This window comes from Hyla sarda, chromosome 5, assembly GCF_029499605.1.
Source record: "Hyla sarda isolate aHylSar1 chromosome 5, aHylSar1.hap1, whole genome shotgun sequence".
NCBI classification, from domain to species: Eukaryota; Metazoa; Chordata; class Amphibia; order Anura; family Hylidae; genus Hyla; species Hyla sarda.
The window spans coordinates 261,042,555-261,066,758 of NC_079193.1; the positions used below are offsets into that span (position 1 = coordinate 261,042,555).

Here is a 24,204-nt window from a genome sequence, read left to right on the forward strand (position 1 = left end):
CCTTTATTTTATCACAAGTATAACCTCCTGTAACACAATAATATGGACACAACACTGACAGCTCGGAGCAGCCAGCAGAGAAGTTTTGTGAGGAGCAGGGATCAGTAAATCATTACATGATGTCACCTAAGTTATAAAGTGGAGAGAAATGTGTCACATTCCAGACAGAAATCCCAACGTCAAAACTCTTAATGTATTGGATTGAATGAGTTAGTAGCAGAAGACCCCAGGATATATAATGATTACCTTATGGTGAGAGGGGACTGGCTAGATGGCATTGCCCCTGGCACTGTGTTTTCTTCGGATCTTGGTGTCCTGGATGTGGTATAAGAATGGTATCCTGTCAGGACCACACTGCCTGAGTCCTTTATCTCCATTATAAGGGCAGATACATGTCCTCCCTGCACAGCAGTGTGACTAGTCCCTGTCACAGACACATGGTAGCCCTCCCCCTGTGCCCACTGCCTGCCTTTGTCAGGATAGAGCAGGAGACTGGGGTGAGAGCAGGACAGGAGGACTCTCCCTAGTGCCAGACTAGTACTTGCTGCTGTTCAAAAACACCGCCCCCACTCCTAGGAAGTGCTGTGTGTCTCTAGGAAACAGCCTGCAGCCCAGCTCTTTGTGTTCTCCATTATACTGTGGTGTGGCCCTCACTTCTATTGTACTGTCACCCACTGGTCAGGATAATGCACTACAGTATAACCACGGTGCTCAATTCAATAGAAACAATCTTTCTTATTTACAATTGAAGAAGCTTCTTATTTACACTAATAAATTGCATTGACGTTCGAGATAGATTTTAATTAAAACAAAACACAAGAAAAGAGGACTGTCAAAAAACAAATATTTTACAGGGCACAAAATTGCTGCCATGTGCCGCCAAGTGTTTGCTGCAAAAATCTATATGATCTTTAATACTTTTGTGTCAAAAAAGACAAAAGTATTAGGCCCCTTTCACACTATACATTCTTCCGTTTTTAAAGATCCATAATATGTTCCGTTATGAAAACCATGAAAATCGGCCATTAAAGGGCCTTTACAAAATCCCATTATAGTCTATGGGATTTTTACATTATCCGTTTTAACCCATCATAGCCCGTTATTAATAACGGACAGTATTTTGTGACAGGAGAAGGTAACAAAAGAAATAGTGCATGCACGCAGGAGGAAGGCCACCTCACAAAGTACAGTTATGACCAGCTTGGTGCTATAGTGATTTTGGGCTGAGAGTCTATTTGTAGCCATTGGATTAAGTAACTGAGGTTTTAAAAGGGTTAAATGACCTTAAATGCTGGCTGTTTATATGGAAGGCTACAACATAAGTATCATTGAAGTAAGCCTGGACCAAAGTCCTTAATGCTAATAATCCCCCCTCATAAAATGTGGTGATTCTACCAACACTGTCTGAAAAGCTCAAGCGATAAGGTTATCTGTACAGGTTTTAGCCAAAAACTATACAAACAATAGCAAATAAATCATTATATAATTTTTTTTTTTTAATCACAAAGGTAAGATATCAATCAGATCCAACAAAAAAAACATTTTTTTAAATATATCACTCAGTACCTAATCCGGACCATGTACATCTAATTTTTATGTGTCTAGCACCTTTATATATTTTTTTATTACACTTTTAATTTAGCTCACTAGTCTGACTTCCTCTCAAAGGGAGTAGGCGTGGCCTCACTGTGCAGGTCTCCGCCCCCTCCCTCAGTATGCTGTCTGCTCACATCTCCCCTAGCATTAGCAAAACTACAACTCCCAGCTTGTCCTCACTGACAGTAACGGGACACAAGCTGACAGTGGGAGGATTTTTCCTCTAGCTGTGAGCCCTGCACTCACAGTTGTCAATCAAGGAAGTGTGTCCATGACACATGGACATAGCAGGACTAATATGTGTCCAAGCAGGCAGGGGGGGGCAGTTTCTTGACTATGTAGAGGACAATGATCAAGTCCGTCCATATGCGGGGAAAGGAACGTATGCATCCTTCAGTATAGGTGATGTGCATTTATATTTACAGGTCACATTTACTTAACAGATGACCTTCCCTGGTAGTAGAGAAACTGTGGATTTTTAATGGCGTGTAATGGTTAATTTCAATATAACTAACAATTCACACATTCAATATCTAAAGGGTGGGGAATGCCCTGAATGTCTATTTACAGTAGCGTAAGTTTGAGAGATAAAGTGAAAAATGTTGGATCTAGATCACAAATAACCACAATGTACCAATCATGTGCCATGTTGACCACAATGTGTTCAAAACAAAGGGTAAACATTAGGAAGAATAACTTGAAGGTAAGTTGGTGTGTGGTACCAACATAGTGTATTTTTTAGAGCGCTCTATGTATCCATCTGGAGGACTGTGACCACTGTGTAGCAGTAAAAGTACATACAAGTTCACGATTCCTCTGGGAACATGAAGGTGCGTGAAATGTGGGGGAATCTAAAATATCATAAATGGGATTCAATCCTCTCAAAGATAATTGGAAGAGGCAAAACATGTCTGTGGAACATCTCTGCTGCTTAGATACAGAATTAAGGTGATAGTGGATTTGCAAAAATGTATAAAGTTGAGAAGTTGGTGTCGCATAATGAGGCAAATAAACACATAGGGGGAGATTTATCGAAACCTGCCCAGAGGAAAAGTTGCTGAGTTGCCCATAGCAACCAATCAGATTGCTTCTTCAATTTTTGAAAATGCTTCTGAAAAATGAAAGAAGTGATCTGATTGGTTGCTATGGGCAACTCAGCAACTTTCTCTCTGGACAGGTTTTGATTAATGCCCCCATAGTGCCCTGAACATATAAGTTCCAGACTGAAAGAAGACCACAACTAGAACAAAAAGCAATATTAAATTCAGAATGAAACAAGAAAGAATGGGTAGTGGAGTATGCAATGGGGTAAATTATGCTTCAGAAAATGTAGAGGACCAACATTTCAATTCTGCAATGCTGAAGGGGCGCAATTTGGTTATGACATTGGGGTGACACGGGGGTGCAAGGAATTCTTATCCCTTCGTTATGCCAGGGCAGGGTAAGAAACACACCGACGTTGGGTTACAGATAACTGTCTATTACTATTACTGAGCTGGGGCAGGTGATACAACACACAGTACAGAGCAGAATAGAAGCGATGCAGTGTAACTCTTGGGAGCCCTGTTGCCTTGCTGGGACTTGTAAAGCTTTGGATTATAGAGACTATGGGGGAGATTTTTCAATAATTGTGCAGAGGAAAAAGTGGTGCAGTTGCCCATGACAACCAATCAGATCGCTTCTTTCATTTTTAAAGAGACCTGTGGAAAATGAAAGAAACAATGGGGGAGATTTATCAAAACCTGTCCAGAGGAAAAGTTGACCAGTTGCCCATAGCAACCAATCAGCTCGCTTCTTTCATTTTTAACAAGGCCTCTGCAAAATGATAGAAGCAATCTAATTGATTGCTATGGGCAACTGGGCAACTTTTCCTTTGCACAGGTTTTGATAAATCTCCACCAATCTAATCGGTTGCCATGGGCAACTGCACCACTCTTCCTCTAAATCGCCCCCTATATCTCTGCAAGAGTACATTCAATATGAACTAACTGCATAGCTGTGTTGTCAGCCCAAAAGTTTTAACTGAGAAATAAGTGTAGCCTTATAGCATCTATATAGGTCCAGGAGACCAATAACTCCAGACGATTCATCCCATTAGGGAGTATTTACATGTGCATTGTTTATGCACAATTTTGGAAAGATTATGACAAAAGCCATGACTAAATCACTATAAAGGCACATTAATATAATTTCTAAGTTGATTTAAACACGCTCACACACCCACACAGGCAAATGAACAAAGAGGAATATACAGTGTGTATTTACCCACAGAGGCACAGATATACACACAGGTAAAGACTTACATACACACAAGCACATACATATATAAAAGCATATACACATACATGTATCTTCCCTTTTCACTGGCTCATGTCCTACAGGTGCTCAGAGGTAAGAGTATTTTTTGCTGCCTCTCCTACTTTCCTCTGAGTGGAAAAGAGGAAAGAGGGAGATGGTTCCTGCTATAGACAACTTGCAGGGAGCAGGAGGTTAGCTAAGTACTGTAATACTGGATTGGCAAGGTGGTGCTCTCCTTATGCTGGTAGTGTGTAGTCCCTGTACAGCTTGCACACTCCTGAACCCGCTGTACTGGTTGCGCAAACCTAAGTCAAACCTTGGCTGAGACATCTCTGAGACAGATATCTAGTAATTTTCATAAATAAAATCCCCTTAACCCCTTAAAGGGGTACTCCGGTGAAAACCTTTTTTCTTTTAAATCAACTGGTGGCAGAAAGTTAAACATATTAGTAAATTACTTCTATTAAAAAATCTTAATCCTTCCAGTACTTATTAGCTGCTGAATGCTACAGAGGAAATTCCTTTCTTTTTGGAACACTGATGACATCATGAACACAGTGCTCTCTGCTGACATCTCTGTCCATTTTAGCAACCATGCATAGCAGATGTAGGCTAAGGGCAGTATGGTGGCTTAGTGGTTAGCACTGCTGCCTTGCAGTGCTGGGGACTTGGGTTCAAATCCCACTAAGAGCAGCAATAAATTAAGTGTTATTATTATTATAATAACGTCAGCAGAGAGAACTGTGGTCGTGATGTCATCAGAGAGCATTCCAAAAAGAAAAGAATTTTCTCTGTAGTATTCAGCAGCTAATAAGTACAGGAAGGATTAAGATTTTTTAAAAGAATTAATTTACAAATATGTTTAACTGCCTCCAGTTGATTTAAAAGAAAAAAGGTTTTCACTGGAGTACCCCTTTAACCCCTTAAGGACCAACAGCGTACAGGTACGCCCTTGGTCCTGCTCTCCTGATATAACGCGGGGTTACACAGTAACCCCGCGTCATATCACGGCGGGCCCAGTGTCATAGTGAAGCCGGGACCTGCCTCTAATAGCGCGCAGCGCCGATCGCGGCGCAGCGCGCTATTAACCCTTTAGCCGCACGCTCAGAGTTGAGCCGCGCGGCTAAAAGCGAAACCAAAAGTGGCCGGCTAGTTCAGTCGGGCTGTTCGGGATAGCCGCGGCTAATCGCGGCATCCCAAACAGCTGACAGGACAGCGGGAGGGCCCCTACCTGCCTCCTCGCTGTCCGATCGCCGAATGACTGCTCAGTACCTGAGATCCAGGCATGAGCAGTCATGCGGCAGAATCGTTGATCACTGGTTTCTTATGAGAAACCAGTGATCAATGATGAAGATCAGTGTGTGCAGTGTTATCGGTCCCTATGGGACCGATAACACTGCAAAAAAAAGTGAAAAAAAAAAGTGAATAAAGATCATTTAACTCCTCCCCTATTAAAAGTTTGAATCACCCCCCTTTTCCAATAAAAAAAAAACACAGTGTAAATAAAAATAAACATATATGGTATCACCGCGTGCGGAAATGTCCGACTTATAAAAATACATCATTAATTAAACCGCTCGGTCAATGGCGTGTGAGCAAAAAAATTCCAAAGTCCAAAATAGTGCATTTTTGGTCACTTTTTATATCATTTAAAAATGAATAAAAAGCGATCAATAAGTCCTATCAATGCAAAAATAGTACCATTAAAAACTTCAGATCACGGCGCAAAAAATTAGCCCTCATACCGCCCCATACATGGAAAAATAAAAAAGTTATAGGGGTCAGAAGATGACAAATTTAAACGTATTAATTTTCCTGCATGTAGTTATGATTTTTTCCAGAAGTCCGACAAAATCAAACCTATAGAAGTAGGGTATCATTTTAATCGTATGGACCTACAGAATAAAGGTAAGGTGTCATTGTTACCGAAAAATGTACTACGTAGAAACGGAAGCCCCCAAAAGTTACAAAACGGCGTTTTTTTTTTTCAATTTTGTCGAACAATGATTTTTTTTCCGTTTCATCGTAGATTTTTGGGAAAAATGACTGACGTCATTACAAAGTAGAATTAATGGCACAAAAAATAAGCCATCATATGGATTTGTAGGTGCAAAATTGAAAGAGTTATGATTTTTAAAGGCAAGGAGCAAAAAAATGAAAATGCAAAAATGGAAAACCCCCTGGTCCTTAACCCCTTAAGGACTCAGCCCATTTTGGCCTTAAGGACTCAGACAATTTAATTTTTACGTTTTCATTTTTTCCTCCTCGCCTTCTAAAAATCATAACTCTTTTATATTTTCATCCACAGACTAGTATGAGGGCTTGTTTTTTGCGCGACCAGTTGTCCTTTGTAATGACATCACTCATTATATCATAAAATGTATGGCGCAACCAAAAAATACTATTTTTGTGGGGAAATTAAAACGAAAAACGCAATTTTGCTAATTTTGGAAGGTTTTGTTTTCACGCCGTACAATTTCTGGTAAAAATGACATGTGTTCTTTATTCTGAGGGTCAATACGATTAAAATGATACCCATTATTATATACTTTTATATTATTGTTGCGCTTAAAAAAAATCACAAACTTTTTAACCAAATTAGTACGTTTATAATCCCTTTATTTTGATGACCTATAACTTTTTTATTTTTCAGTATAAGCGGCGGTATGGGGGCTCATTTTATGCGCCATGATCTGTACTTTTTTTTGATACCACATTTGTATATAAAAAACTTTTAATACATTTTTTATAATTTTTTTTTTAATAAAATGTATTAAAAAAGTAGGAATTTTGGACTTTTTAAAATGTTTTTCGTTCACGCCGTTCACCGTACGGGATCATTAACATTTTATTTTAATAGTTCGGACATTTACGCACGCGGCGATACCAAATATGTCTATAAAAAATGTTTTTTACGCTTTTTGGGGGTAAAATAGGAAAAAACGGACGTTTTACTTTTTTATTGGGGGAGGGGATTTTTCACTTTTTTTTACTTTTACTTTTACATTTTTTTACATTTTTTTTTACACTTGAATAGTCCCCATAGGGGACTATTCATAGCAATACCATGATTGCTAATACTGATCTGTTCTATGTATAGGACATAGAACAGATCAGTATTATCGGTCATCTCCTGCTCTGGTCTGCTCGATCACAGACCAGAGCAGGAGACGCCGGGAGCCGCACGGAGGAAGGTGAGGGGACCTCCGTGCGGCGTTATGAATGATCGGATCCCCGCAGCAGCGCTGCGGGCGATCCGATCGTTCATTTTAATCGCGAACTCCCGCAGATGCCGGGATCTGTATTGATCCCGGCACCTGAGGGGTTAATGGCGGACGCCCGCGAGATCGCGGGCGTCGGCCATTGCCGGCGGGTCCCTGGCTACGATCAGCAGCCGGGATCAGCCGTGCATGACACGGGCATCGCTCCGATGCCCGCGGTTATGCTTAGGACGTAAATGTACGTCCTGGTGCGTTAAGTACCACCTCACCAGGACGTACATTTACGTCCTGCGTCCTTAAGGGGTTAAGGGGTTAAGGACCCAGCCAATTTTCACTGTAGGACCCGGCCATTTTTTGCACATCTGACCACTGTCACTTTAAGCATTAATAACTCTGGGAAGCTTTTACCTTTCAGGATGCTTTTACCTTTCATTCTGATTCCAAGATTGTTTTTTCGTGACATATTCTACTTTATGTTAGTGGTAAAATTTTGTCGATACTTGCATCATTTCTTGGTGAAAAATTAAAAAATTTGATGAAAAAATTAAAAATGTTGCATTTTTTTTTAAAACTTTGAAGCTCTCTGCTAATAAAGAAAATGAATATTCCAAACAAATTATATATTGATTTACATATACAATATGTCTACTTTATGTTTCCATCATAAAGTTGACATGTTTTTACTTTTGGAAGACATCAGAGGGCTTCAAAGTATAACAGCAATTTTCCAATTTTTCACAACATTTTAAAATTGAAATTTTTCAGGGACCAGTTCAGTTTTGAAGTGGATTTAAAGGGCCTTCATATTAGAAATACACCATACATGACCCCATTATAAAATCTGCACCCATCAAAGTATTCAAAATGACATTCAAAAGGTTTGTTAGGTGTTTCACAGGAATAGCAGCAAATTGAAGGAGAAAATTCAAAATCTTCATTTTTTACACTGGCATGTTCTTTTAGACCCAGTTATTGAATTTTTACAAGGGGTAAGAGAAATCTTCCTAAAAAGTGTAACCTAATTTCTCTCGAGTAAGGAAATAACTCATATGTGTATGTCAAGTGTTTGGCGGGCGCAGTAGAGGGCTCAGAAGGTGAGGAGCGACAGTGGGATACTGGAGAGTGAGTTTTTCTGAAATGGTTTTTGGGGGGCATGTCACATTTAGGAAGCCCCTATGGTGGCAGAACAGCAAAAAAAAAAAACCTACATGGCATACTATTTTGGAAACGACACCCCTCAAGGCACGTAACAAGGGGTCCAGTGAGCCTTAACACCCCACAGGTGTTTGACGACTTTTCGTTAAATTTGGATGTGTAAATTATTTTTTTTCCCACTAAAATTCTGGTTTTCCCTCAAATTTACAAGGAATACTAGGACAAAATGCCCACCAAAAGTTGTAACCCCATCTCTTCTGAGTATGGAAATACCCCATGTGTGGACTCCAAGTGCTATGCTGGCGCACTACAATGCTCAGAAGAGGAGGCTTTTGAAAAGCAAATTTTGCTGAAATGGTTTTTGGAGGGCATGTCGCATTTAGGAAGCCCCTATGCTGGCAGAACAGCAAAAAAATAAAAAAAACACATGGCATACTCAAGGAACGCAACAAGGGGTATAGTGAGTCTTAACACCCCACAGGTGTTTGACAACTTTTAGTTAAAGTCGGATGTGTAAATGAAAAAAAAAATCACTAAAATTATGTTTTTTCCCCAAATTTTACAAGGGGTAATAGGAGAAAATGACCCCCAAAATTTGTAACCCCATTTCTTCTGAGTATGGAAATAGCCAATGTGTGGACGTCAAGTGCTCTGCTGGCGCACTACACTGCTCAGAAGAGGAGGAGAGCCATCGAGCTTTTGGAGACAGAATTTGGTTGGAATAGAAGTCGGGGGCCATATGCGTTTACAAAGCATGTGACCCCATTTTGGAAACTGCACCCCTCACAGAATTTAATAAGGGGTGTAGTGAGTATTTACACCCCACTGGCGTTTGACAGATCTTTGGAACAGTGGGCTGTGCAAATGAAAAATTACATTTTTCATTTTCACGGACCACTGTTCCAAAAATCTGTCAGACACCTGTGAGGCGTACCCCTTATTACATTACATGAGGGGTGTAGTTTCCAAAATGGAGTCACATGTGGGGGGGGGGCTTTGTTCTGGCACTATGGGGGCTTTGTAAACACGTGGCCTTCAATTCTGGACAAATTTTCTCTTCAAAATCCCAATGGTGCTCCTTCTCTTCTGAGCATTGTAGTGCGCCAGCAGAGCACTTTACATCAACATATGGGGTATGTTCTTACTCAGAAGAAATGGGGTTACAAATTTTGGGGGGCTTTTTTCCTATTTTCCCTTGTGAAAATGAAAAATTTTGGGTAACACCAGCATTTTAATGAAATTTTTTTTTTTCATTTTTCCATCCAAATTTGAAGAATTTTCATTAAATACCTGTGGGGTGTTAAGGCTCACTATACCCATTGTTACATTTCTTGAGGGGTGTAGTTTCCAAAATGGGGTTTGAATTTCTTTTTTGTCTTGTCCACAGTGCTCTCTGCTGACACCCGATGCTTGAATTAGGAACTGTCCAGAGCAGGAGAAAATCCCTGAAGCAAACATATGCTGCTCTGAATAATTCCTGCAGAGAGCACTGTGGACAAGACAAAAAAGAAATTCTAAAAAGAAAAAAAAATCTCTGTATTATACAGCAGCTAATAAGTACAGAAAGGATTAAGATTTTTAACCCCTTAACGACGCAGGACGTATATTTACCCCGCATCACATCGTGTCGGTCCCGGCGCTCATCAACAGCCGGGACCCGCGGCTAATACCACACGTCGCCGATCGCGGCAATGTGCGGTATTAACCCTTTAGAAGCGGCGGTCAAAGCTGACCGCGGCTTCTAAAGCAAAAGTATCCCGGCTAGTCAGTAGGGCTGTTCGGGACCGCCGCAGCGTCCCGAACAGCTTGCAGGTCACCGGGAGGGCCCTTACCTGCCTCCTCGGCGTCCGATCGACGAATGACTGCTCCGTGCCTGAGATCCAGGCAGGAGCAGTCAAGCGCCGATCACACTGATCACAGGCGTGTTAATACACGCCAGTGATCTGTATAGAAGATCAGTGTGTGCAGTGTTATAGGTCCCTATGGGACCTATAACACTGCAAAAAAAAGTTAACAAAAAAGTGTTAATAAAGGTCATTTAACCCCTTCCCTAATAAGAGTTTGAATCACCCCCCTTTTCCCATAAAAAAAAATAAAACAGTGTAAATAAAAAAATAAATAAACATATGTGATATCATCGCGTGCGTAAATGTCCGAACTATAAAAATATATCTTTAATTAAACTGCACGGTCAATGGCGTACGTGCCAAAAAAATCCAAAGTCCAAAAAAGCGTATTTTGGTCACTTTTTATACCATTAAAAATGAATAAAAAGTGATCAAAAAGTGATCAAAAAGTCAGATCAAAACAAAAATGGTACCATTAAAAACTTCAGATCACGGCACAAAAAATGAGCCCTCATACTGCCGTGTACGTGGAAAAATAAAAAAGTTATAGTGGTCAAAAGAAGACATTTTTAAACGTATAAATTTTACTGCATGTAGTTATGATTTTTTCCAGAAGTACGACAAAATCAAACCTATAAAAGTAGGGTATCATTTTAACCGTATGGACCTACAGAATAATGATAAGGTGTCATTTTTACCGAAATATGAACTGCATAGCCCCCAAAAGTTACAAAATGGCGTTTTTTCTTCGATTTTGTCGCACAATTATTTTTTTTCCGTTTCGCCGTGAATTTTTGGGTAAAACGACTAATGTCTCTGGAAATTAGAATTGGTGACGCAAAAAATAAGCCATAATATGGATTGTTAGGTGGTAAATTGAAAGGGTTATGATTTTTAGAAGGTAAGGAAGAAAAAACGAAAGTGCAAAAATGGAAAAACCCTGAGTCCTCAAGGGGTTAAATATAAGTAACAAAAAAAAAAGTTTTCCACTGGAGTATCCCTTTAAAGGTAAAATGACAGCAGGTCTACCCACCTGCCCACTGCTGTAATAGTGCGCCCTCATGATTATTCATTCAGCCCTCTACAGTGACGAGCAACCTTATGTTACATTACTGCAAAGAGCAAGATAATTATTAAAAAGGAGGCGCTGTTACAGCAGCGGCCGCTCGGTCAGATCGGTGAACCTAGGGGTAAAGTAACACCCCCAGTGTACCGTATTTATCGGGGTATACCACGCACCGGCCTATAACACGCACCCTCATTTTACCAAGGATATTTGGGTAAAAAAGGTTTTTTACCCAAATATCCATGGTAAAATGAGGGTGCGTGTGTGCGCGTGTATACCCCGATACACCCCCAGGAAAGGCAGGGGGAGAGAGGCCGTCGCAGCCCGCTTCTTTCCCCCTGCCTTTCCTGGGGTCTAGAGCCCTGCTGCCGGCCCTTCTCTCCCCCTGGTTATCGGCGCCGCTGCCCGTTCTGTCCCCCTGACTATCGGTACCGGCGCCCCACTGCCAGGGGGATAGCCAGGGGGAGAGAAGCGGCGCCGACAGCCAGGGGGAGAGAAGGGGCAGCGGCACCCATTGCCGGCGCCGCTGCCCCGTTGCCTCCCCCCATCCCCGGTGGCATAATTACCTGAGTTGGGTCCGCGCTGCTGCAGGCCTCCGGCGTGCGTCCCCTGCGTCGTTGCTATGCACGGCGCGGCGCACTGACGTCATGCGCCGTGCCGTGCAGCGCATAGCAACAACGAAGGGGACGCACGCCGGAGGCCTGCAGCAGCGTGAACCCGACTCAGGTAATTATGCCACCGGGGATGGGGGGAGGCAACGGGGCAGCGGCGCCGGCAATGGGTGCCGCTGCCCCTTCTCTCCCCCTGGCTATCGGCGCCGGTACCGATCATCAGGGGGACAGAACAGGCAGCGGCGCGGATAGCCAGGGGGTGAGAAGGGCCGGCAGCAGGGCTCTAGACCCCAGGGAAGGCAGGGGGAGAGAAGCGGGCAGTGACGGCCTCTCTCCCCCTGCCTTTCCTGGGGCGGTATCGGCGTATAACACGCACATAGACTTTAGGCTAAAAATTTTAGCCTAAAAAGTGTGTGTTATACGCCGATAAATACAGTATTTTCAGTCCTCAATTTGACTCTTTTATGGATTAGTTATTGGATCATAAAAGGAAGTCCCTGCCATAACCTCAAAGATCCTTTCGGAGGTCGTACTGCACAGATAGGTCTCTACAAAAAAGATACTTTAATGTTTAAATAGGATCCTAGTTAGGTGAATCGTCATCCATGTTCCATGGTGAAGAAGACTGGCAGCATTGAATTGAAGAAGGGTCTTAACAGTAGGTTAACAGGACAGTTTGTATTATTTTCTAATTTTGCAGGTTTTCATGACATTAGGGATAACTCAAATATTAGACAATCTGCTCTGTATTATATGTGAATTGTAACAATGCTAAAATGGATCTTTTATTCTCTTTTGTTTCTTGCTGTATTTGTGAAGAATGTTCCATTGTGCTTGTTAGCTAAGTGATTTTTCATTTTTGATTGCTTTTGGAGTTGTTAATGCAATGAAAAGAACAATAAAGTTGAATATTCATTTGTCTAGCCAGAGGGCACAGTCATCTGACTTTCAGTAAGAGGGACATTAAAATATCAGGGCATATGGTGCCCTTGTAATTTCTCCAATACGCTGTAAGAAAAGGGTGAATTTGAAACCCCTCAGTTGAAAGAGACCCCAGCTGCAAATTATATATATATATATATATATATATATATATATATATATATATATATATGTAATATTCTTTTTAGGATTGCTGCCATACATGTTCTAATACTTAAATATGCAAATACCCTGCATGTTACCCCATCTGTCATGCAAACTTAAAGCTTCCGGAAAATTAAACAATTATTAATTTCCCTAGTGTCCCTCAGCAGCACAATATTTGGGTGTCTCCGTCCCCTAACGCCTTCAGGCCCTGGTAATATTTTAATGAATACAGTGGTCCCTCAAGTTACAATATTAATTGGTTCCAGGACAACCATTGTATGTTGAAACCATTGTATGTTGAGACCATAGCTCTATGGAAACCTGGTAATTGGTTCTGAAGCCACCAAAATGTCATCCAAAAATAGGAAAAAGTGAGAATTAAAGAAAAATAAGTCGATAACTAATACAGATAAAACAAGTCCTTACATAGAAAAGTAAGAAAGATCTGCTGGGAGCTGTAAATCACTGTCTATGTCAGTGTTTCACAACCAGCCGTTGGCTGTCCGGGCATGCTGGGAGTTGTAGTTTTGCAACAGCTGGAGGCACCCTGGTTGGGAAACAATGGTTTATGTAGAGGACAGGAGCTTCTTCAGGGTCCTATACAGTACACCCAGTGTCCCAAATGGAGCCGCCCTTACTTGGTGTCCAAAGGAGCAGCTAACCCTGGTACAGGTAAGGAGTAGTACAGAACATGTAGTTCCTCCCTGTAGTGTAGGGGGCGCTACCAGACACCAGTCAGTGCCTGTACTTCAGAAATTGAGGTGATTTGCCAGTAAAATGCCCATTCTGATTGATCAGTTCCTCCAGTTAGTTGTTACACGTTTCACAGATCTGGACTGTCTGTACATTGTATGTTGAGTCTGGTTTCAAGTTACAATGGTCCAGAAAAAAACATTGTATGTTGAAACTATTGTATGTTGAGGCCATTGTAAGTTGAGGGATCACTGTATTTACATTTAAACAAGAATAACTCCACCCCTTAGGTAATATAATTAAGGAGTTTTTTCTGTCCTTGTATAGCTGCAGGACATTATTCCCCCTTATGGGTGCTCTAATGTTATACAAGTCTTTGCAGGTGTTATGATGACATTCAATTTTGTCAGGTCACAAGATAGTAATATGTGTCTGTCACCATGCTTCCCCTTCCTTCTGTGAGACTGTGGTGGCCTAGAGACTTTATGTTGCTGCTCTCCTCTATTGTTGCCCCACTGTTTTTTTTGTTTTTGTTTTTTTTTGCATGTAAATACACTATTCTATGATTTTGTTCCTCTGGATGTTGGTGGAGCTTACAATTTGGAGCCAGAGCCAACTTATTTAAATCTTTCCCATTTCGGGGCTAGCTTTCTTTTGCGCAGAGGCTATTTTCTGTTTGTGGTAGTTTATGTTAACCTGCTTATTCCACACTCTTTCATTTTTTGTCATATTTTGTCATATTTTAATATTTTAATGTAGATGTTTTGTTTTCCCCATATGTCTTGTATGGAGCCTGGTGGCAGAATTTTAAGTGGCAGCGGAGCTTCTGTTTAAAGAAAGCAGCTTTCCTGCAGACGTTGTGAGACACCACTTCCAAATTACCCTGAATTTATTACCTGCCAGGCTTGTCGACCTAAGCCTAAAGACAATCGGGAACCATGTATAGGAAACAAAGGATTTTGACCAGGGATCCATTAAAGAGCTTATGCAGTCCATGGTTTCTAGTGCTAGACATGCACTCTGTCTTCACCTATTTCCCACTCTGAAGAGGATGTGGGGGGGTTATCAATGAAATCTACACTTTTTAAGAATGTTTGGAAGAACCAGACAAAGCATTGCTTCTCACTTCCAAGATCCAAAAATTATTCAAAGGAGCCAGCTTATCGAAGCTCCTTCCACCTTTTAAAGGCCTACGACAGTGATTCCCAATCCCAACCGAGGTGCCCCCACTGCCAGGGGTGCCGTGGGATTTAGCTGTCAATTTTTCTTTTTTATTCTTTTTAATTTCCTGGACTGTGCGCCTGTGACTCACGCCGTAGGGTGGAAGGGAAGCGCAGGGTGGAAGGGAAGTGCAGGGTGCGCACTGCGCACACAGCGTCTCCCAGCATCCACCCCTCTGACCACATCCTTGTCACCCATGTCCACCCCCCATTCACCCCTATGTCCTTTTGTCACCACTGTCCACCCCCCTGTTACCACCTTATCACGCCTGTCCACCCCTACTAGTGTTGAGCGGCATAGGCCATATTCGAATTCGCAAATATTAGCGAATATATGGACGAATATTCGTCATATTCGCGAATATTCGCATAATCGTAATATTCTCGTTTTATTTTCGCATATGCGAATATTCGCGTGTGCAAAAATTAACATGCGAAAATTAACATATGCGAAAATTAACATTTGCGAAAATTAGCATATGCAAATTCTCGCATATGCGGAAATTCACACACCAGTCTCACACAGTAGTATTAGAGCCTTCTTACACCACATAAGCTGGAAGCAGAGAGGGATGATCACTGTGATGTGTACTGTGAAAAAAAAAAAAAAAAAAAAGAATATTCATAATTACGAATATATAGCGCTATATTCGCAAATATTCGCAAATTCGCGAATATGCGATATTCACGAATAAAATTCGAATTGCGAATATTCGCGAGCAACACTAACCCCTACCCCCCATCACCCATGTACACTCTTCTGCACCCATGTACACCCCCTACACCCCTCTGTCACCCATGTACACCCCTCTGTCACCCATGTACACTCTTCTACACCCCTCTGTCACCCATGTACACTCCTCTACACTCCTGTCACCCATGTAGACTCTTCTACACCCCTCTGTCACCCATGTACACTCTTCTTCACCCCTCTGTCACCCATGTACACTCTTCTGCACCCCTCTGTCACCCATGTACACTCCTCTACACCTCTCTGCCACCCATGTACACTCCTCTACACCCGTGTCACCCATGTACACTCCTTTACACCCCTCTGCCACCCATGTACACTCCTCTACACCCCTCTGCCACCCATGTACACTTCTCTACACCCCTCTGCCACACATGGACACTCCTCTACACCCCTCTGCCACCCATGTACACTCCTCTACAACCCTCTGCCACCCATGTACACTCTTCAACACCCCTCTGTCACCCATGTACACTCCTCTACACTCCTGTCACCCATGTGCACTCCTATACACTCCTGTCACCCAGGTACACTCCTCTACACCACTCTGTCACCCCCTATGTCCCCACTCATACACCCATGTATACCCCTCTGTCACCCATGTACACCCATCTATAACCCATTTACACTCCTCTACATCCCTGTGCCACCCATGTACACTCCTCTACACCCCTCTGCCACCCATGTACACTCTTCTACACCCCTCTGTCACCCATGTACACCTCTCTGTCAACCATGTACACTCCTCTGTCACCCATGTACAATCCTCTACATCCCTCTGCCACCCATGTACACTTCTCTACACCCCTGTGTCCCCCATGTACACTTCTGTACACCCCTTTATCAACCATGTACACTCCTCTGCGACCCATATACACTCCTCTACACCCCTCTGCGACCCATGTACACTCCTCTACAACCCTCTGCCAACCATGTACACTCCTCTACAACACTCTGTCACCCCCTATGTCCCCACTCATACACCCATGTATACCCCTCTGTCACCCATGTACACCCATCTATAACCCATTTACACTCCTCTACATCCCTGTGCCACCCATGTACACTCCTCTACACCCCTCTGCCACCCATGTACACTCTTCTACACCCCTCTGTCACCCATGTACACCTCTCTGTCAAAAAAAAGTATGCAGCTTAATAGGTTTGTTTTGCAGGTTTAAGGGTGAAGAATTGTGGCTGGAAGAAATTTTCATGGGGGGCCGGACCAGATGGAGAAGAAAAGGGAACTACACTGATTAGGGAAGATGTCATTTGTGAGTTTCTGCCTAAAGCAGCACTGTAATCTACATACCCACAGATAAATAGATATTGTGCATTGCATTTTTTTTATTTATTTTTTTTGTCAAGGGAAAAGATTTTTTTCAGAAGGGTGCCCCACGCTTAAAAAGGTTGGGAAACACTGGCCTAGGGCCTGAAAGTGGATGAGGTCATAAAGGACTTTATGAGAGCTGAATGGAAAAATCCAGAAAACACCTGTTTTAAGTAAGTATCCTGCCAGATCCATGTAATATGTACAAGTTGTGTGAGGATGATAGGAGTGTGATTGCTGAAACCACACTCTTATCACTCTCACCATGTACATACTCAGGTAGCCTGTACATGCTGAGATCTCAGACTGATAGGGGTGTGATTACCGCAACAACCCTGTACAGTTACCCACTGGTTGTAATGAGAATATTGAAGGAGTAGGCTGGATGCGTAGTTAGGAGCATAGCTGGGGCTATGGGCTCTAGCCCCAAGTTTATTGGAAACCTAGCAACACCCATATATAGCATGAACCCAGTTTTGGAACTTTATTTATAGATAAAGGGGGAGATTTATCAAAACCTGTCCAGAGGAAAAGTTGCTGAGTTGCCCATAGCAACCAATCAGATTGCTTCTTTTATTTTTCAGAGGCCTTTTCAAAAATGAAATAAGTAATCTGATAGGTTACTATGGGCAACACAGCAACTTTTTCTTTGGACAGGTTTTGATAAATCCCAAAACCCCAAAGCCTCTGTAGATATATTGTGTATTGGCCCTCTCTGGGGACTTTCTCAGACATTCATAACACTACAAGCTTCTATATCACCATATCTGAACCACTTCCTGTGTCAAGTTCACAATACATAATTCACAAAAAGCTCCATAAAAAGCCTCATAAAAGGGATTATTAATTATTTGATGGTTCTCTCTACTACTATAGCATAGAGCGATTTTACTAAATCCAATTATCCTGTCTTTGGAACAGTAGTCCCATAATAAACCTGATGAATTTCTATCATACAATCCTCCGGCTCCTCATCTCGCCCTGTATAGTCCATGCAAATGTCATCACTCGCCAGCACCAGTGTAGTAAAGTTTACTGCAAGTCCGTAGTAAACTGCACATGTGCACACTCCCTTGCTGCTCCCTGATTGGCTGGGCTGCATACATATGGCGCATATCCTCTTGACCCAGTTGAGGGAGCAGAGTAGCATAGGGCTAACTTAGTCAGCCTACTTAGCATAGATGGAGCATCATTTTAGACAGCTAATTTTCACCTTAAGGACGCAGCCCTTTTTTGCAAATCTGACCACTGTCACTTTAAGCATTAATAACTCTGGGATGCTCTTACCTTTCATTCTAAATGCAAGATTTTTTTTCATGACATATTCTACTTTATGTTAGCGGTAAAATTTTGTCGATACTTGCATCATTTCTTGGTGAAAAATTCCAAAATTTGATGAAAAATTTGAAAATGTTGCATTTTTCTAACTTTGAAACACTCTGCTTATAAGGAAAATGGACATCCCAAATAAATTATATATTGATTCAGATATACAATATGTCTACTTTATGATTGCATCATAAAGTTGAAATGTTTTTACTTTTGGAAAACATCAGAGGGCTTCAAAGTTCAGCAGCAATTTTCCAATTTTTCACAATATTTTCAAAATCTGAATTTTTCAGGGACCAGTTCAGTTTTGAAGTGGATTTGAGGGGCCCTCATAATAGAAATACCCCACAAATGACCCCATTATAAAAACTGCACCCCTCAAAGTATTCAAAATGACATTAAGTAAGTTTGTTAACCATTTAGGTGTTTCACAAGAATAGCAGCAAAATGAAGGAGAAAATTTAAAAACTTCATTTTTTACACTCGCATGCTCTTGTAGACCCAGTTTTTGAATTTTTACACAGGGTTAAAGGAGAAAAATCTACCTAAAATTTGTAACCCAATTTCTCTTGAGTAAGGAAATATCTCATATGTGTATGTGCATTGTTCTGTGGGTGCACTAGAGGGCTCAGAAGGGAAGGAGCGACAATGGGATTTTGGAGAGTGAGTTTTTTTGAAAATGTTTTTGGGGGGCATGTCACAATTAGGAAGCCCCTATGGTGCCAGAACAGCAAGAAAACCCCACATGGCATACTATATTGGAAACTACACTTCTCAGGGAATGTAACAAGAGGTCCAGTGAGCCTTAACACCCCACAGATGTTTGACGACTTTTCATTAATTTGGACGTGTAAATTAATTTTTTTTCACTAAAATGCAGTTTTTCCCCCCAAATTTTACATTTTTACAAGGAGTAATAGGAGAAAATGGCTCCCAAAATTTATAACCCCATCTCTTCTGAGTATGGGAATACCCCATGTGTGAACGTCAAGTGCACTGCGGGCGCACTAAAATGCTCAGAAGAGAAGGAGTCACATTTGGCTTTTGGAAAGCAAATTTTGCTGAAATAGTTTTTGGGGGCATGTCACATTTAGGAAGCCCCTATGGTGCCAGAACAGCAAAAAAAAAAAAAAAAAAAACCACATGGCATACTATTTTGGAAACTACACCCTTCAAGGAACATAAGGGGTACATTGAGCCTTAACACCCCACAGGTGTTTGACGACTTTTAGTTAAAGTTGGATGTGTAAATTAATTTTTATTTTTTTTCACTAAAATGTTGATTTTTCCCCCAAATTTCCCATTTCTACAAGGGGTAATAGGAGAATATAGCCCCCAAAATTTGTAACCCCATTTCTTCTGAGTATGGAAATACCCCAAATGTGGACTTCAAGTGCTCTGCTGGCGCACTACAATGCTCAGAAGAGAAGGAGCGCCATTGAGCTTGTGGAGAGAAAATTTGGTTGGGAATAGAAGTCAGGGGACTTGTGCATTTACAAAGCCCCCCATGGTGCCAGAACAGTGGACCCCCCCCCCACATGTGACCCCATTTTGGTAACTACATCCCTCACAGAATTTAATAAGGGGTGCAGTGAGCATTTACACCCCACTGACATTTGACAGATCTTTGGTACAGTGGGCTGCGCAAATGAAAAATTACATTTTCATTTTCATGGACCACTGTCAGACACCTGTGGGGCATAAATGCTCACTGCACCCCTTATTACATTATGTGAGGGGTGTAGTTTCCAAAATGGAGTCACATTTGGGGGGGGTCCATTGTTCTGGCGCTATGGGGGCTTTGTAAACACACGTGGCCTCCAATTCCGGACAAATTTTCTCTTCAAAAGCCCAATGGCGCTCCTTCTCTTCTGAGCATTGTTGTGTGCCAGCAGAGCACTTTACATCCACATATGGGGTATGTTCTTACTAAGAAGAAATGGAGTTACACATTTTGAGGGCTTTTTTCCTATTTTCCCTTGTGAAAATGAAAAATGTAGGATAACACCAGCATTTTAGAGAACATTTTTTTTTTCATTTTCCCATCCAACTTTAATGAAAATTCGTCAAACACCTGTGGGGTGGTTAGGCTCACTATACCCCTTGTTACATTCTGTGAGGGGTTTAGTTTCCAAAATGGGGTCACATGTGGGTATTAATTTTTTAGCATTTATGTCAGAACCATTGTAAAATCAGCCACCCCTGTGCAAATCACCAATTTAGGCCTCAAATGTACATAGTGCGCTCTCACTCCTGAGCCTTGTTGTACGCCCGCAGAGCATTTTACGCCCACATATGGGCTATTTCCGTACTCAGGAGAAATTGTGTTACAAATTTTGGGGATCTTTTTTTCCTTTTACCTCTTGTGAAAATAAAAAGTATGGGGCAACACCAGCATGTTAGTGAAAAAAAAAAAAAATTCTACACTAATCGGCGGATGTAGACCCCAACTTTTCCTTTTCATAAGGGGTAAAAGGAGAAAAAGCCCCCCAAAATTTGTAACTCAATTTCTCCAGAGTACGGAAACACCCCATATGTGCCCCTAAACTGTTTCCTTGAAATACAACAGGGCTCCGAAGTGAGAGCACCATGCGCATTTGAGGACTAATATAGGGATTGCATAGGGGTGGACATAGGGATATTCTACTCCAGTGATTCCCAAACAGGGTGCCTCCAGCTGTTGCTAAACTCCCAGCATGCCTGGACAGTCAGTGGCTGTCCAGAAATGCTGGGAGTTGTTGTTTTGCAACAGCTGGAGGCTCCGTTTAGGAAACACTGCGGTACGATATGTTTTTAATTTTTATTGGGGGGACAATGTAAGGGGGTGTATATTTAGTGTTTTACCCTTTATTACGTGTTAGTGTAGTGTAGTGTTTTTAGGGTACATTCGCACTTATGGGTTTACAGTGAGCTTCCCGGTAGGAGTTTGCGCCGTGGCAGAAAATTTGCTGCAATTCAAATTTGAAGCAGGAAACTTACTATAAACCTGCTGTGTGAATGTACCCTGTACATTCACATGGGGGGGGGGAAACCTCCAGCTGATGCAAAACTACTTTTGCAACAGCTGGAGGCACACTGGTTGGAAAACCTTCAGTTAGGTTTTGTTACCTAACTCAGTAGTTTCCAACCAGGGTGCCTCCAGCTGTTGCAAAACTACATCTCCCAGCATGTACTGATCGCCGAAGGGCATGCTGGGAGATGTAGTTATGCAACAGCTGGAGGTACGCAACTACAACTCCCAACATGCCGAGACAGTTGTTTGCTGTTTGGGCATGCTGGGATTTACAGTTTTTCAACATCTGGAGGGCTACAGTTTAGAGAACACTGCACAGTGATCTCCAAACTGTGGCACTCCAGATGTTGAAAAACTACAAATCCCAGCATGCCCAGACAGCAAACTGCTGTGTGGGCATGCTGGGAGTTTTAGTTTTGCAAGATCTGGAGGGCCACAGTTTAGAGACCATTTCACAGTGATCGTCAAACTGTAGCCCTCTATATCTTGCAAAACTACAAATCCCAGCATGCCCAAACAGCTGTCTGGGCATGCTGGGAGTTGTAGTTTTGCAACATCTGGAGGGCTACAGTGAGCTCTGTACACTGAGGACAAGCAGGGCTCTGTGCAATGAGGACAAGCAATGTTCTGTACAATGAGGACAAGCAGGGCTCTGTACAATGTGGACAAGCAGGGCACTGTACACTGAGGACAAAAAGGGCTCTGTACATTTAGGACAAGTAGAGCTCTGTGCAGTGTGGACTAGCAGGGCCCCGTGCACTGAAGACAAGCAGGGCTCTGTACAATGAGGACAAGCAGGGCTCTGTACACTGAGGACAAGTAGAGCTCTGTACAATGAGGACAAGCAGGGCTCTGTAGACCGAGGACAAGCAGGGCTCTGTAGACCAAGGACAAGCAGGGCTCTGTAGACTGAGGACAAGCAGGGCTCTGTACACTTAGGACAAGTAGAGCTCGGTGCAGTGTAGACTAGCAGGGCTCTGTGCACTGAAGACAAGCAGGGCTCTGTACACTGAGGGCAAGTAGAACTCTATGCAGTGTGGACTAGCAGGGCTCTGTACACCGAGGACAAGCAGGGCTCTGAGCACTGAGGACAAGCATGGCTCTGTACAATGAGGACAAGCAGGGCTCTGTACACTGAGGACAAGTAGAGCTCTGTACAATGAGGACAAGCAGGGCTCTGTAGACCGAGGACAAGCAGGGCTCTGTAGACCGAGGACAAGCAGGGCTCTGTAGACTGAGGACAAGCAGGGCTCTGTACACTTAGGACAAGTAGAGCTCGGTGCAGTGTAGACTAGCAGGGCTCTGTGCACTGAAGACAACCAGGGCTCTGTACAATGAGGACAAGCAGGGCTCTGCACACTGAGGGCAAGTAGAGCTCTATGCAGTGTGGACTAGCAGGGCTCTGTACACCGAGGACAAGCAGGGCTCTGAGCACTGAGGACAAGCATGGCTCTGTACAATGAGGACAAGTAGGGCTCTGTACACTGAGGACAAGCAGGGCTCTGTGCACTGAGGACAAGCAGGGCTCTGTGCACTGAGGACAAGCAGGGCTCTGTGCAGTGAGGACAATCAGGACTCTGTGCAGTGAAGCTCTATGAGAGGCACCAGGCTCACACAGCAGGCTGATTGATAAGTCAGGAGCCTGTACAGAGCCCTACTTGTCCTGCCCACACCTGTTGTTTGTCTCTGCACAGAGACATACAGGCAATAGCTGCAGGGACAGCATTTTCTACCCAAAAATATACCTTTGTTTTCTTTTTACCAATATATGTTACAAATATACATATAATGTTAATATCTCCATTGTTTAAAATAGGGCCAAATTAAACCAACAAAATTCATTAAAATATTTATAAAAATCACTTATATTATATAATATAAACAATATAGTGCCAGTTAGACTTTAAAATGTTTCACATCAAAGAACGTGCCATTCATAGCAAACTATTGAAAGTTATGATATATTCCAAAATATGGTAAGGTACAGTAAGGGCCATAGCAGTGTTTTCCAAACAGCGTGTCTCCAGCTGTTGCAAAACTAAAACTCCCAGCATGCCCGGACAGCCAACGGCTGTCCAAGCATGCTGGAAATTGTAGTTTTCCAACAGCTGGAGACACGCTGTTTAAAAAACACTCTTCTATCAGCTTTGAATTAATATTCATAACAGAACACAGATGAGTAAGAGAGTGGTTTATATTGGCCATAGCTCTTTGTATATAAAAATTAATGAAAAAAAAAGAAAGAAGTAAATGTAGACTTACCAAAGAAGTATATATGCGGAGAAAGATTTCATAACCGCATTTCCAGAATTCATGCTGACATGGGAATTTCTTTTTTTCATAAAGTGCACTTGCTCTGCCAAAAAGGGGTTTATCCAAACTCAAACAAACAGCGAACAGTTATACCACGACGCGCAGTAATGCCTGGAAACTATTTTCCTGACTGGCGCAATTTTAATCCTTGTAGATATAGCTATTTCAGCTATTAGATTTATGGCACATTTCCAGCAGTGTGATATTTTTATCTCCGTCCATTACTTCATTATGTTTCCCTTATTTTTTTGCTACATAATCTTAATGCATGCGCTGACAATTTCCCTTTTCCTTGGCTTGGGCCACCAGTCTGTCATCTCGGTGGATGTCTGGGTTGGGCTGACTACTGATCTGCCCAGATATAACCAACATTTTTACACCGTGGGTTATTCATTATCGAGAAATCTAGCTCTGGTTAATATGTGCTTTCGTTACCAGCTACGAAAACACACAGATGAGAATGATAGGAAGGATTCAGGTGGGAAATTGCACTGTAGGTTATGTCCTACAGAACAGAAATCTTCCAGGTTAGCACGGGGCTTAAAAGGGTTCTCCGGTGAAAAACATATTTTTTTCATTTTTTTTTAATCAACTGGTGTCAGAAAGTTACACAGAATTTGAAATTACTTCTATTGAAAAATCCTAATCCTTATACTTATCAGCTGCTGTATA

The 24,204-nt window shown here is 42.2% G+C and overlaps 1 protein-coding gene across 2 annotated transcripts in view; it reads right to left on the minus strand.

Annotated features, from left to right (window-relative positions):
* ARHGAP28 (Rho GTPase activating protein 28) overlaps nt 1–23,703 on the minus strand; it is a 183,080-nt gene extending 159,377 nt beyond the window's left edge. Inside the window, exon 1 of one of the 2 annotated variants that reach the window (XM_056521611.1) lies at nt 23,482–23,703. Coding sequence is in view for 1 of the 2 variants with exons in the window: in XM_056521608.1 (XP_056377583.1) it covers nt 247–377 (131 nt within the window). In the remaining variant the exon portion in view is untranslated. Of the gene's footprint in view, nt 1–246; nt 549–23,481 lie in introns of those variants that run through there. The other variant, XM_056521608.1, reaches the window with a different exon arrangement.
* Between the last annotated feature and the right edge of the window lie 501 nt (nt 23,704–24,204).